The sequence below is a fragment of the Sphaerodactylus townsendi genome, linkage group LG05, assembly GCF_021028975.2.
Source record: "Sphaerodactylus townsendi isolate TG3544 linkage group LG05, MPM_Stown_v2.3, whole genome shotgun sequence".
Lineage (NCBI taxonomy): Eukaryota > Metazoa > Chordata > Lepidosauria > Squamata > Sphaerodactylidae > Sphaerodactylus > Sphaerodactylus townsendi.
In genome coordinates this window covers 84,534,425-84,547,762 of record NC_059429.1, presented here as the reverse complement: position 1 = coordinate 84,547,762, position 13,338 = coordinate 84,534,425, and the positions used below count along the sequence as shown (strand labels likewise).

The following is a 13,338-nucleotide window of genomic DNA, read 5'->3' as shown; positions in this document are numbered from 1 at the left end:
AATAATATTGTCTGACATGATGCTAACCATCATGGACACCAGTAACACAGTCATGATCAAGGAAAATAAATTATCGGAGGAATCACTCGGTGTCATATATCTAACTGCCATGTGTAGCCCTATCATGCAAATTAAAAAAAAACTATAGGGGGGAATCCAGAGCTGAGATATTTCTCTGTCCAGGTTTGCACAGATATATACAATCGGGGGGGGGGGGGGGGGAATAAGAGTTAAGTAGTTAGCAGGGTTTGCAAACATCACCCCAAAAAATGCAGCTGCCAACTCAAGTTGTGAGGCAATCAACATACCATCACAGCAGACTTAAGGGTGGGTGGTGGATAATGGGCATATGTCCAGGTGGGAGAGGGAAAATAAGAGTCACAAGACTCACTTCTGGGGAGCTCTGACAACTCTCAACTTATGCCAATTATGCATTGATAGGTGCCCAGAAATCAGAGTAAGCCTGTCTTTTGTCCATCCAAGAAGGAGAAGAACCCTTTCATCAGATTATTCTCCTAAAAGAAAACTAAGGTCAAAGCAATACATCTTTTTAAACATTTTATTGAAAAATTAAACAAAAATAAAAATGGCAGGATAAAAAACAAGTATGAGCAAGCAAAGTTAAGCCAGAGCAGACTCTTTGACATCATTTCAAGCTCCCACCAAAAAAAACCCCAGAATATTTTCCTAAGCAGGAACAAGAGTTGTTTGGGCTCCCAAACTGGCAAAACAGCCTTGAACTGCAAAGTTGGTTCTCACAAAAGATCATCCTGATCCTAGATGTTACACAGATATCTATTCCTCAAAAATGTAGGCATAGTTTACCAGGCTGAATCAACCTGAAGACTGAGCTGAATCTGTCAGAGGTCAATCTGGAAATCTTTTCAGGCCTAGGAGGCTAAGGCTCATTCCGCACTTGCAAAATAATGCACTTTCAAACTGCTTTCAGTGCTCTTTGAAGCTGTGAAAATGTGGAATATGCTCTGCAAACAGTTGAAAGTGGTTTGAAAAGCATTATTTTCGCGTCATGAGATAGACAGACAGCCTAACTGTCACAGTTCTGTCACAGAAGGACATATGAGGGTGGATGAGCAAAAAGAGGAAAGAGTCATAACAAAAGAAAAGGAAATGGAAGCACAGGCTGGGAATAGGATTCCCTTTTTTTACAGGTCCTCACAAATATCTTGAGGTATTAAATACAAAGGACTGCAGTCTCTTCTCCCACATATTAAATCAGTGATGATTCAAAAAGAAGGAAGGAACTTGACCTGGTTCACACAAGCAAGAGAATGATGTGGCAAAAGTGGACTTGGCCTGGTTCTCACATGCAACACATCAAACATGTACAGCAAGCAAAAATAGGTGGAGTAGAACCTTTCTCCCAACTAGGCTTGTTTTCTGTTTTCTGTTTGAACTAATCATTTTTTGTGAAAGAACATTGTGAAAGAACATTCACATCTGCCCCAGAAGCCTGAAGTGGTCCAGTTCATCCTAGCAGCTCAGGGCTCTGCCTCCACATTACCATCACATGCCTTCGCATGTATGAACCAGCAACTTTTGCAGGGAAGGTTAGCCAGTGAAGCACAATAGGTGGGGCAGATTCCATCCTTGTTTGAGCAGATCAGTCCTCTGGCACATTTATAATTGCCTTAGATCATTTAGGTACATTGGAATGCTTATTTGAATAGAAACATATTAAATTCTTTAGGATTCTTGTAAAAGCACTGGCCCCATAATATTTGAGATCCTCTCAGTCTCAGCCAGACCTTTTAGCATATATTTAGTTAGATTTTTTTTTTTGCTCCAGTGTGTGTGTCTGGAATGAACTTCATTTGGCATGTTGTTGCCCACTCACCTTCCCAGAGCTCTTCGCACTCCATTGAGTTCCACCACCTTGAATAAGTTGGTATCATCCACAAATTTGGCCATTATACCGCTCACACCCAATTCCAAAACATTTATAAACAAATTAAATAGCACCAGTCCCAATACTAAGCCTTGTGGGACCACTTACCTCCCTTGCAAGAACTGTCCATATATTCCTTCCTCCCCACTCATTCTTTCCTACCATTTAACCAAGATTTACTTCATAAAATGACTTACCGGTATCCATTTAATTCCAAGACTGCTAAGGTTACTTAGTAGTCTTTAATGAGTTTTCTTGTCAAACACCTTTTGGAAATATGTAATGTCTACTGGATCACCTTTATTCCCATGTTATTAACCTTCCCAAATTCTAAAAGGCTGGTGAAGCAAGACTGGTGATTTTAAGAACATAAGAAAGAGCCTGCTGGAGCAGACCAGAGTCCATCTAGTCCAGCATTCTGCTACTCAGATGCCTTCGGGAGCTCACATACAGGATGTGGAGCAGAACCTTTCTCCTAGCTAGACTAGTTTTCTGCTGATTTTCTGTCAGCAGCCTTTGTTTCTCCACATGTCTATTTTTATTCAGAGTTTCTACTAATTTATCTGGAATAAATATTAGGCAAACTGGCCTGTAATTTCTTAGATCGCCTCTAGACTCTTTAAAAAAAATCCAGGTAATATTTGCAACTTTCAAGTCATTTGGTACAGAGGCCAATTTTAGCAACAAGTTACATACACTAGTCAGAAGATGAACATTTTCACGTCTGAGTTCTTTATGAACCCTCAGATCCATACTGTCTGTACCCAGAGACCTATTAAGTCTTTAATTTGCACAGTAGTCCTCCTTTCATCTCATGTTACCTCAATTTGAAAATACTTGCTTAAAGATGTTCCCAGCATGGACTACATTTTTACAAGTCCTTAGACTTTGGGTCTTTTTAGACACACCTTTCAAATATGTTGTTGTGATCCCTTAATTCAACATGTTGTGCAGAGACAGGAGGCATGCTGTTGGCCATAGCCAAGCCAGGAAGTGAAAGGGCAGCCAGCCAGTCTAATCTTGTGCCTGCCTAGTAGCAAGGAGGCAAAGAATTGGGGGTGTATACCACTATCTCTGCAGCACCCACTGATGTTGTTTTATTAATTGTCTTCAAGCATCTCCAGTAGAAAACAATACAATATCATTTGCTGTTTTTTCTTATAAAAGAACAGATAAAGGAGTGGCTAACCTAAATATGGCTGCATTCTTGTTTCCTGCTCTTTGCTTTTGAAAGTCATGATTTCTCTCAACGGCTGTGGAAATTGGAACTAGTACAAATCAAAGGATCACTTCATTTATTTATTTAATCAAGGCATGACAGAGACCTTCACCCAGCATTTCTAAGTTTTAATTCCATGCTCTAACCATAAAATTAATTATTCTCATTAATTTCTACTGTTAATTTGGAGACAGCAGACATCCTTTGCAATACTCACAAACTCAGCTGGAATTGTTGGCATTTTTAGAAAAAGATATAAGGTTTTACAGGTCTGTCTAGCTCTGCTAAAATGATAGTCAGCCAAACCTTATGTTTACAGCTTGGTATTTTCACCTCCAGCAATGGATTCTATTTGCATTTGACACGAAGTTATAATTTTAAGAACACAAGAAAAACCCACCTGGGTCAGACCAGTGCTCCATCTAGTCCAGCAATCTGTCTCATACAGTAGACAACCAGTTCTTCTGAAATTCCAACAAGGCAAAGAGAGTGAGGCCTTTCTCTGAAGTTGTCTTCTTGCACTGGGATTCAGAAGTTGACTGTCTCTGAATGTAGAGGTTCCCTTTAGACATAATGGCTAGCAGCCAATGATAGACATATCCGCCATGAATCTGTCTAATCCCCTTTCAAATCTGTCTATGATTGTGGCCATTATTACATTATCTGGCAGCAATTTCCACTATCTCCCATTGCATAAAGAAGTATTTCCTTTTGTCCATCCTGAATCTACTGGCCATAAGCTTCATTGGATATCCTAGAACTGTAGTATTTCAGGAGATGGAGAAAAAATCCTGTTTGCCCACTCTCTCCACCCCAGACATAATTTTTCATAAACCTTTGTCAAGTCTTCCCTTAATCCCTTTTCTAATCTCAAAAGTCTAATCAAAATCTTCAGTTTTTCCTCATTGGGAAGGTGCTCCAAACTCCTAATCCTATTGGTTGTTTTCTTTTGTGCTTTTCCCCCATTCTGTGACCAGAACTGCACACCATATTCCAAATGAGGCCACACCAAAGATCTATACAGGGGCATTACAATATCAGCCATTTTATTCAATACCTTTCCTAATTTTCTCTAACTTAGGTCTTTTCCCACATTCACAGTCTACCACAGGTTTTCCCAGTGGCCAAACTTATTTTTTAGAAACGGTTTTTGTGAAATCATTCCACACACCTTCATTCCCCCTGTCGTCTGGGGGTTTCTCCTACCTTGTCTCTAGTTGTTCTTATTCCACACACTACTGCTGAAAACATATTCTTCCAGGTTGTAGTAGGATGTCATTTGTGACAGAGAACAACAACATCCCTCCTTTTTTTCTTTCGCACAGGCACTCTAGTGTTACTGCACAGTTACATTTTGAAGTGGCAATTAAAAAGTGTCTCACCCTCCCTTTCTACTATTGAGACTGACCAACCCAAAGCAACTCCTGAAGGAACAGAAACATGTAGCCCCCCCCCCACACACACACACATAAAGAACCACATTTTTAAGCCAAATTTGATCACAGTAACACACAATCATTATGGCAGCAGGCTCTGATTACATGCAGCAATTACTCCTCATAAACTTTTCAATTGTCCCCAGTTTCCAAATCACTCTCTGCCTTAACTTTAAATTGGTAGTACAATGCAAAATTGACAAAGCAATCTGATTGACCATGCTAGTTTGTATCTCTGCTTCAACATTAAGATTGCAAGCTCTATATGAAATTGACAAAGCAGATCCAGTTGACCATGCTAGTTTGTATTCCTGCCTCATTGAATCATAGAATCATAGAGTAGGAAGAGACCTCAAGAACCATCTAGTCCAACCCCCTGCCATGAAAGAATACACAACCCAACCACTCCTGATAGTTGGCTATCCAGCCTCTCTCTCTGGCCGTTTCCTCACGGCCATGCTTGGGGGGTGCGTCGGCATATATGACGCCAATACACCCCCCCGGAACCGTTCACATGAACGGTCCCGGTAGGGGTGGGGAAGACAGTGCAGCCTGTGCAGAGGCTGCGCCATCCCCCGAACGCCTTACCATCCCCTCCTGGCTTCCAGTGCGTCGCAGGGCAGGGGAGGCATGTCCCCTGGCCTGTGCAATGCACCAGAAGCCAGGAAGGGACAGTAAGGCATTCAGTAAAGGGGGGGTAATGGCGCCTTCCAGCCGCTGCCGTTCACACAGCAGCGGTTTGAAGCCGCTGCTTTTGAAAAACCTTGCTTAGGGAGCGAGGTTCGAAAGCAGCGGCTTTGTGCCGCTTGGGGGTTGTGAGGCCGGCGCTGCTGCAATGCAGCAGCAGTGGCCGTGCGAACCCCTCCCCAGGGACGCTGTTTTTAGCATCCCTAGGACGCTGTATTCCACCCGTGATGAATCAGCCTCCCTCTCTTTATCTATCTAGAGATGCTTTGAAAAAAAATCCCTTCTTAGAGGTGCAAAGCTGGAAAGGTTTGAAAAATATTTCAAACTGTCTTAAAGTTTTGCTTCAAACCAGTAGCTGGCTCTGTATGGCAGTGAGGCCATTAAACCATCTCCCTCTCTCTCTGGAATGCTCTTTATTTATTCACTCATTTTTCAAGCAGCTCCGCAACTGACCTTTAAAGTTTTTAAGGAGTTTCTCAGAAGACTTTTGCTTTTTTTCCTATGGTAAATGAGGAACACTGCAGAGCAACAGATTCAGCAGTTGAATTTGCTTTATATATAGACCTGGTAGCTGCTGGGCTTTCAAGATAATATTGTCTTTAACTCATAGGCAGTCAGGATGCTATTCTTCAAAGACACATCTCAGATGAAGAATAACCATTTGTCTTCCTCCAGCTCCTTTTCATCTGAACATGTGAAAGCACATTAGAAACCCCAATCACTTCTCTATTGGCAGAGTGGGGCTGTGGTTAGGATACTAGAAAGGAATTTAGGAGGCACTGGCTGGACAATAGCTTTTTCAAATTAATGAAAACAGTTTGACAGAATGGTCAGTGCTTGGGCTGTGTAGAGTCATTCCAGTTTTGTTTTGGGTAAACAAGTTTTTCAGGCACGTGTGTTGCTCCAAAAATCTGTGAACCCTGTCAGACCAAAGGCAATCTGTTGGACAGAAGGGGTGTGTGTGTGTGTGTGTGTGTGTGTGTGTGGGTGGGTGGGTGGGTTGGTGTGTGTGTGTGTGTGTGTGTGTGTGTGTGTGTGTGTGTGTGTGTTCATTACAACAGTTGCTAACTGTCCTGGAACGGCCCTGTTCCTTTTATAGATATTTAATGGGATGTTATTTACCAAGTGATATTCTTTACCTCCATGCCAGGAAAAGCTTCAGCTGCCCTTTTCCACACATTAAGCTTGTAATAGGAAGGGAAGCCACACTTGTAATGGCTTTCCAGCCCCATCCAAGAGGCCTGGCAGCTGGCTGCAGTGCAGCACAGCGGCCACATCACCCCTCAGCTTCCAAAGAGGCTTCCCAGTGGCGTGGGGAGGCTTCAAAAGCACAAAAGCCTCCCCACCACCAAGAAGCCCCTATTGGGCTCAATAGACTTGCACCACCCAAAAGGGTGTCGTAAGTCTCAAATGCCAGCTGCCGGCATAACCTGGAGAATGGTCAGCAGCCACACCGCTAGCCTGTCCCTGCTACACCAGCAGCAGCAGCACTGGGATGCTGGTGCCACAACTCAGAACTGGAGAAGGCCATGACAGCTGCACACCGGCAGTTTCACCCCTCCGCTGAGGCAAGTGCCCTGGAGCTCTACAGCGCTCTTTAGAGGCCGTGGCTGGATGGTTGAGTCCAAATTGACTGAAGCTGAATTCAGTGAAGACGAGCTTCTGTGGGTGGGTCAGGGGAAGAGGCCAGTTGACTTTTGCCTGCCTACACTTGATGGCGAGGCCTTCCAATTGGCCTCGTCGGTCACAAGCCTGGGGGTGACTCTGGACTCAGCTTTGTCCCTTGAGGGCCAGGTCGCCAAAACTACCCAGGGGGCATTCTGTCATCTGTATCAGGCATGGCAACTGGCTCCGTACCTCTCCCATTCCAACCTGGCCACAGTGATCCACACAACGGTCACCTCTAGACGAGATTATTGTAACTTGCTCTACTATGGCCTTCCTTTGTCTGTGACCCGGAAACTAAAACTTGTTCAGCATTCAGCAGCCAAGCTCCTCTCTGGCACACCCAGTGGAGCCTGGATTACGCAGTGCAGTTTTGTACCATCTGCACTGGCTGTCGATCGAGTTCCGGATCATATTCAAAGTGTTAGTGTTAACATTTAAGGCTGTGAGCGGTCTTGGATCTACATACCTGTGGGACTGCCTCTCCCCATATTGCCCTACTAGGTCCCTCTGCTCATCAGAAGGGAACCTACTAGAGATCCCTGGCCCAAAGGAGGTTCAGCTGGCCTCTATGTGGGCCAGGGCTTTTTCACCAGGGCTTACCTGGTGGAATAAGCTCCCCAAGCAGATCAGGTTGGGACTTGAATGAATTCCGCAGGGCCTGTAAGATGGAACTTTTCCACCAGGTATTTCCATCTGGCTAGCCGACCTGACCTCGATCATGACTGGCCTCCAGTGGGCGCTATGGGGGTGGGGGGTGGGGTGGGGGGGAAGTGGATTAAGTTACCATCTGAATTCATTTTTACCGTTACTGTTTTATCTTATTTAATTAACTTAACTGTTTTGTGGTGTTTATTTGTGTAATTGGTTGGTTGGTTGCCACCCTGAGCCCTTACAGGGAAGGCGGGGTATAAATATGAAAATAAAATAATTTTTTTAAAAAAAGAAGTATAGTAACAATGTTGAGAGAGAGCATGCCAGTCCCAAACCAATACAGGACGCCTTGTCTTGGCTGTGAACTTGTCTGTGACATCTGACTGGCTGTTGCTAGCAGCCAGAATGCTTTCAGGAAGGGCTCATCAGTCTGATCCAGCCCAGCAGATTTAATATGCTTGCATACTTCTCCATCCCATGTCCAAGTACTAATCTTGACTCCCTGCACTTTACTTTCCATATAAAAGGGATTCTGTCAACACCAGCAATTACATGAAGCATTCAACCCTATCCTGTTCCACTGTCTGACCTCCCTCCTGCTGCTGGTAAATGAAAGGACTCTTGCAATTTGAAATCACCAGTCTCACTGTAACACATACGATCCCCTCCAGCTTCAAACCATGAAAAGCTGTCTTTAAAAAATCTCCCTGTGTTGCTCTCTATATTTTCTGGCAAGCTCTAGACCTTGGGTGCCTTCTGGTGGCTTAAGAAAAACACTGCAGTACAGTACCTCCATCAGTTCTGGCTCTGAGCCTTTCAGCGTTTTCTGGAAAAATAGGAATGATTGCACTTAACTCCATGGATGGAGAAAACAAGACCAGTGACTGGGGCTGTCATTGGGGATGACACTTTAGAGAGTAATGACAAGGAAGGAAGGAAGGAAGGAAGGAAGGAAGGAAGGAAGGAAGGAAGGAAGGAAGGAAGGAAGGAAGGAAGGAAGGAAGGAAGGAAGGAAGGAAGGAAGGAAGGAAGGAAGGAAGGAAGGAAGGAAGGAAGGGCACTCATATTTACATAACATTCCAAGCAACATTAAGATCACCTTTTGACCTCTCTTGCAGCTTTTGGTGTAAGCACTTATGAATGACTATAATGCAGCCTATCACATGCAAGAGTGTAAAGTTTGATGGCGGGGCCGCTGAAAGATGGATTTACAGTCACATACAATGTTTAGCGTGCTGTTTCTGTAGCTTAAGAATGGGTATGGGTTTTTTTAAGACTTAAAAATATTTATTTCATTTTTACTGTCACTAAAAGTAATCAAAAACAAGGATCTAAAACACAAATTACTAAATACATAGATGTTAAAATGTACACACTTGAACTAACTTCTCATTCTGGACAGAAAAACATTCCATTCTTTCAAACTTTTCAGATATTTGGCCAAGTGGTTGGAGAGGCTAACAGAGCGTATTCTACTGTGTAAGCTGGCCTGTCTGCAAATTGGCCAAAGAATGGGCATGGTCTTGAACTGGGGCTGTGACTGAAAATGAAGTCTTTGTACCTAATTCCTCTCCCAGTCTAAATGACGGCAACATATAGATTCAAAATGGGAAATTTCTAAAATGTAAAATGATCCTAACTTTCCATGTTTCTGATGTATTGTAAAGAGACGTGAGATTTAAAATAAACAGATTTCTGTGTCACTGGTAAATATTAGACCACTACAGAAACTTCCGTTTGCATTGTAGTGCATCGGCATGACCTCAAACCCCCCCCCCCCCGATGCCAATGCTAGCGGGCACAAAATTACCCTGTGGATTTCATACCAACTGTTGGGGGGGGGGGGTTGACACTTTGGATAGCGAGAAAATGCTGCTAAGCTTTTCTTACAGAGTCTGCAGCTTTATAGTTGGTTTATTCCTAGTGGCAGTGGGGATTAGATACCAACGAGGCATAAAATACTTAGTACTGCTTGAAAAATCATGAACTATGGATAAAGAAAACAGTAATGACACAGGGATTTTTTTTCTCTTTCCAGAATTCACCATCAGCAGTTTCTGCACCATGGTAGACATCATGAACTTTTCCAGGCTACAAGTCCTGAGGCTGGAAGGGAATGAGATCCGCCGGAGTGCCATGCCCTCAGATGCCCCGCTCTGCCTAAGATGGGCTAGTGTCATAGAGATCTAACCACTGCTTTTGCTCCTATTCTTAAACTATACCTTCAGAACAAGGCCCAATCCTTTTCTGTGATTACACAGGAGCAGAGACTGGCATTCTCTGTTTTAAGCACAGCTTCATTTGATTTGGCTTCTGTGATTATATAATTTGGAAGGAGCTGCTAACTTGACCCAAGAGATGCTGTTCATTGTTCCCAATCAGATGACAACAAACATGCCCACCACTTTCCCACCTTCTCTCGGTCTCCCTCCTTCTGAGCTTTCAGCAGCCAATCAGTTATTTTGACTTCATAACACTCCATCTCTCTCCAGTTGGGTGGGTGGCGGACAAGCTTTTGTTTCGCTTCGTGCGCATCGCTTTAGAAGGTTTAGTGCCAGCTGGGACGCCTTTGAGATTTGTTTTCTATGTAGGAGGGTAGCTATGAAAAAGGGAGAGTGCGTGTGGAGGGGGTGGATGAGATTGAATCCAAACATAATGAAAACAGATTAAACAGTTGGCCACACAGCAAGGAGCAATTACAGATAGAGAATGGGGGAATGGGAAAAGAGAGAGAAAATTACTGATAGAAGCCAGCTCTTCAAGTGGTTTTCAGAAGATGAATATAGCTCCCCTGGTATCAATTTGCAGACTAAGGAGCATCCCCATAACATTTTATTTCTCTTTCTCTCTTTCTCTCTCTGTCTTTAGTTTGTCACAAGGTACATGAGAGAACATCAAAGCCCTAATCCCTTACAAACATATGCAATACCATATTAATGTAATACAGATCCTTCATATCAAATCTATCAAGTTATCGTATCATAGTAAATTCATATCTCATATAACAGGCTCAGAACTTATTCCCCAGAAAGACATTTCCATTTCTAAATACTTTCATGGCTTCAAATACTTCCATGCCTCTCTCTCCATTTTAGTCTGCTCCAAACTATGCACAGCTACATTTTCATTGTTGGCCTTTTTTCTTCTAATTTGAGCATGAGAAAGATTAAAAAGCACATAAAGAGCCTTTGTTTCAGGCTGTTGCATAGAGAGAGCTAAAATATGCAATACGACCAATTAGCAACAGAATCTCATGTAGAAATTATGACATTCAGGCAAATCCACCACATCCATAGGAAATCTTCTCTATCACATCTGTCCAAAAAAGACTCCCTTTCCTTTTTACGGATGAAAGGGAATTTTTATAGAGGCATATGTCTCTGATGGTATTGGGCTGCACTTGGGATTTCTGATACACAGCATCTATAAACTCTTCCAACCAAGATAGAAGCTCTCTCTGATAGCAGGAAAGAGATTCTTGTACCTCCAACTACAGACATTCAGAATATTAGCCAGTGCTTGCAGACTACGTATTTCACAGTTCCTTTCATGCACTGCTTGCCATACATAAAGAATTCTGCTTTTATGGAAACAACCATACAGTGCAATGCAAGCCAAGCTGGCTTTAAAATGCCTGGCAGAGCTCACCATCACCCAGTCTGGGAGATAACTTGCCGTACTGGCATATCATGAGAAACTTGGGATTTCATGCAGTGCTGCTTGGTATGTGCATATTCAGGGCACAGTAATTCAATAAGAGTTACATCCCCAATTCATTTTTACAGCAGAGTTCCATTCTAACTTCCCGTGTTTTAACTGCTTATTTTGTAACTTGTTTGCTTGACTGTGGAATTTGTTTTGACTGAATTTCATACAAGTCACAGCTCAAAATGCTGCTGTAAGAATGTATGATGCTTTTAAACTTGAAGCCCTCATCTCTCCCTCTTATTAAATCTTTTTTCCCATATGATACCAACTCGGTATCATCAGGAGAGTCTCCGGATGAGACCCTGAAGGGAGAGGAGCAGATGGAGAATGAGGAGAAAGTAAGCTTTAGGCGGATCCTAAGAAATGCTGCCGCCAAAACTTTTTGTATTCAAAGTGCATGCTGACAATATAAAAGAAATGTGTAGAAGCATTAACTGTAGGTGTAATTACTGATCAATAAAGCCCGTTTTGTGATTGCATGGAATGCCTTGAGAAATACCAATTACAATGTACAAGTTTGGAAGATCCAGTAATAATTAAACATGGGAGGGAAATGAATGAAGAGCACCCTGGATCTTTGAAAGGATTTGAGGCTGCACTCCCAAAAGTGCTTTCGCATAAGGCATTTGAGCAATCTGGCATATGCATTTAGCTACTTCATCTGTTCACTGTATCTTAGACATGTGGAAACCAATGCTCAGTAGGCCCAGTATGAGCTTGATCAGTGTGGTTCACAGAAGAAAAGGATTTGCCTGGGAAGCTCCACACTACATTGTATTTTCTGAAGAAAGGGTTGGTATTGCATCAGCTCAAGTATCCAGCTGCAAATACAAAAAGTATCCAGGTAGGCACATGGATTATTATGACTATAAAAATTTGACTTCTTTGAAAATCCTCTCATTCTTCAAATTAGACTCTCCTTAATCAGCCGTCACAATGGAATATAGACAGTGGGCAGAGTCATATTAACAGCTGTAAGAACTGTCTTCAGCAAGGGCAGTATTAGATATGAGGCAACCAGGGCAGCTGTTCTGGAACCAACATTGACCCTACCACTTTCACCCCATTAATCAGGTTATCACTGTTGGTTAGGAGGAGATCTAAAATAGCTGATTCCCTTGTTGCCTCATCCACCTTCTGGACGATGACGTTGTCTGCAAGGCAAGTGAGGAAACTGTTGGACCTGGTCGTCCTGGCAGAGTTATCTGGATAATTGAAATCTCACATTACTATCTCTCTTCTTTGTGAACGTTTGGTCATCTGCTCCAGGAAGGCATCATCCAACTCTTCAGTCTGGCTTCAGGGTTTCTACTAGACTCCCACAATGAGATCACTGTTGTTTTTCTCCCCCATAATTTTTGCCCAGATGCTCTCAACCTGGTTCCCAGGATTTAAGTCGTGGACCTGGTCACAGGGGTAGTCATTAAGCTTGGTCAGTACACTAGAAATTCAGTAAAATTCAGATTTATTCAGGCATAGAATTATCTGTATGCCAGAATAAGACAAATAACATATTTGGATACCAAAAAATGGGGTTTTTTTTGTATTTTTGGTGTTTTTGTATTTTTGGTGTTTTTGCAATGGCCTGCAGAGGGCGCATTTTTAAAGCTAATGGTACCAACATTTCAGGGTCTCATCTGGAGACTCTCCTGATGATACCAACTGAGTTTGGTGAAGTTTGACTCGGGGGGGGGGGCAATGTTATGGACCCCCAAAGGGGGTGCCCTCACTCCCATTGTTTCCAATAGAAGCTAACAGGAGATGGAGGGCCCTCAAAGGGGTAGCCCCCATCTCCTGTTAGCCCCCTTTGGAAACAATGGGGACACTTACTTTGGGGGTCAATAACTTTGCCCCCCAAAAAAACCAAATTTCACCAAACTCAGGTGGTATCATCTGGACAGTCTCTGGATGATACCCTGAAATTTTGGTGCTGCTAGCTTTACAAATGTGCCCCTGACAGGCACCCCAATAAATTGCCCAAGATTTTCTGCTCTGCAGTGCCTTGGCTCCATTGTACCCAATAGGGAATTTCTGCGCAGGCTGCATATTTTTGAAGATAAAGG

General features: G+C 43.0%; 1 protein-coding gene across 3 annotated transcripts in view; it reads left to right on the top strand.

The window, feature by feature from the left end:
- FMOD (fibromodulin) overlaps positions 1–11,754 on the top strand; it is a 176,206-nt gene extending 164,452 nt beyond the window's left edge. For all 3 annotated transcript variants that reach the window (XM_048497376.1, XM_048497377.1, XM_048497375.1), the window contains exon 3: positions 9,606–11,754. In XM_048497376.1, the coding sequence (XP_048353333.1) occupies positions 9,606–9,757 (152 nt within the window). In that variant the 3' untranslated portion in view covers positions 9,758–11,754. The remainder of the gene's footprint in view (positions 1–9,605) is intronic.
- Positions 11,755–13,338: the final 1,584 nt, after the last annotated feature.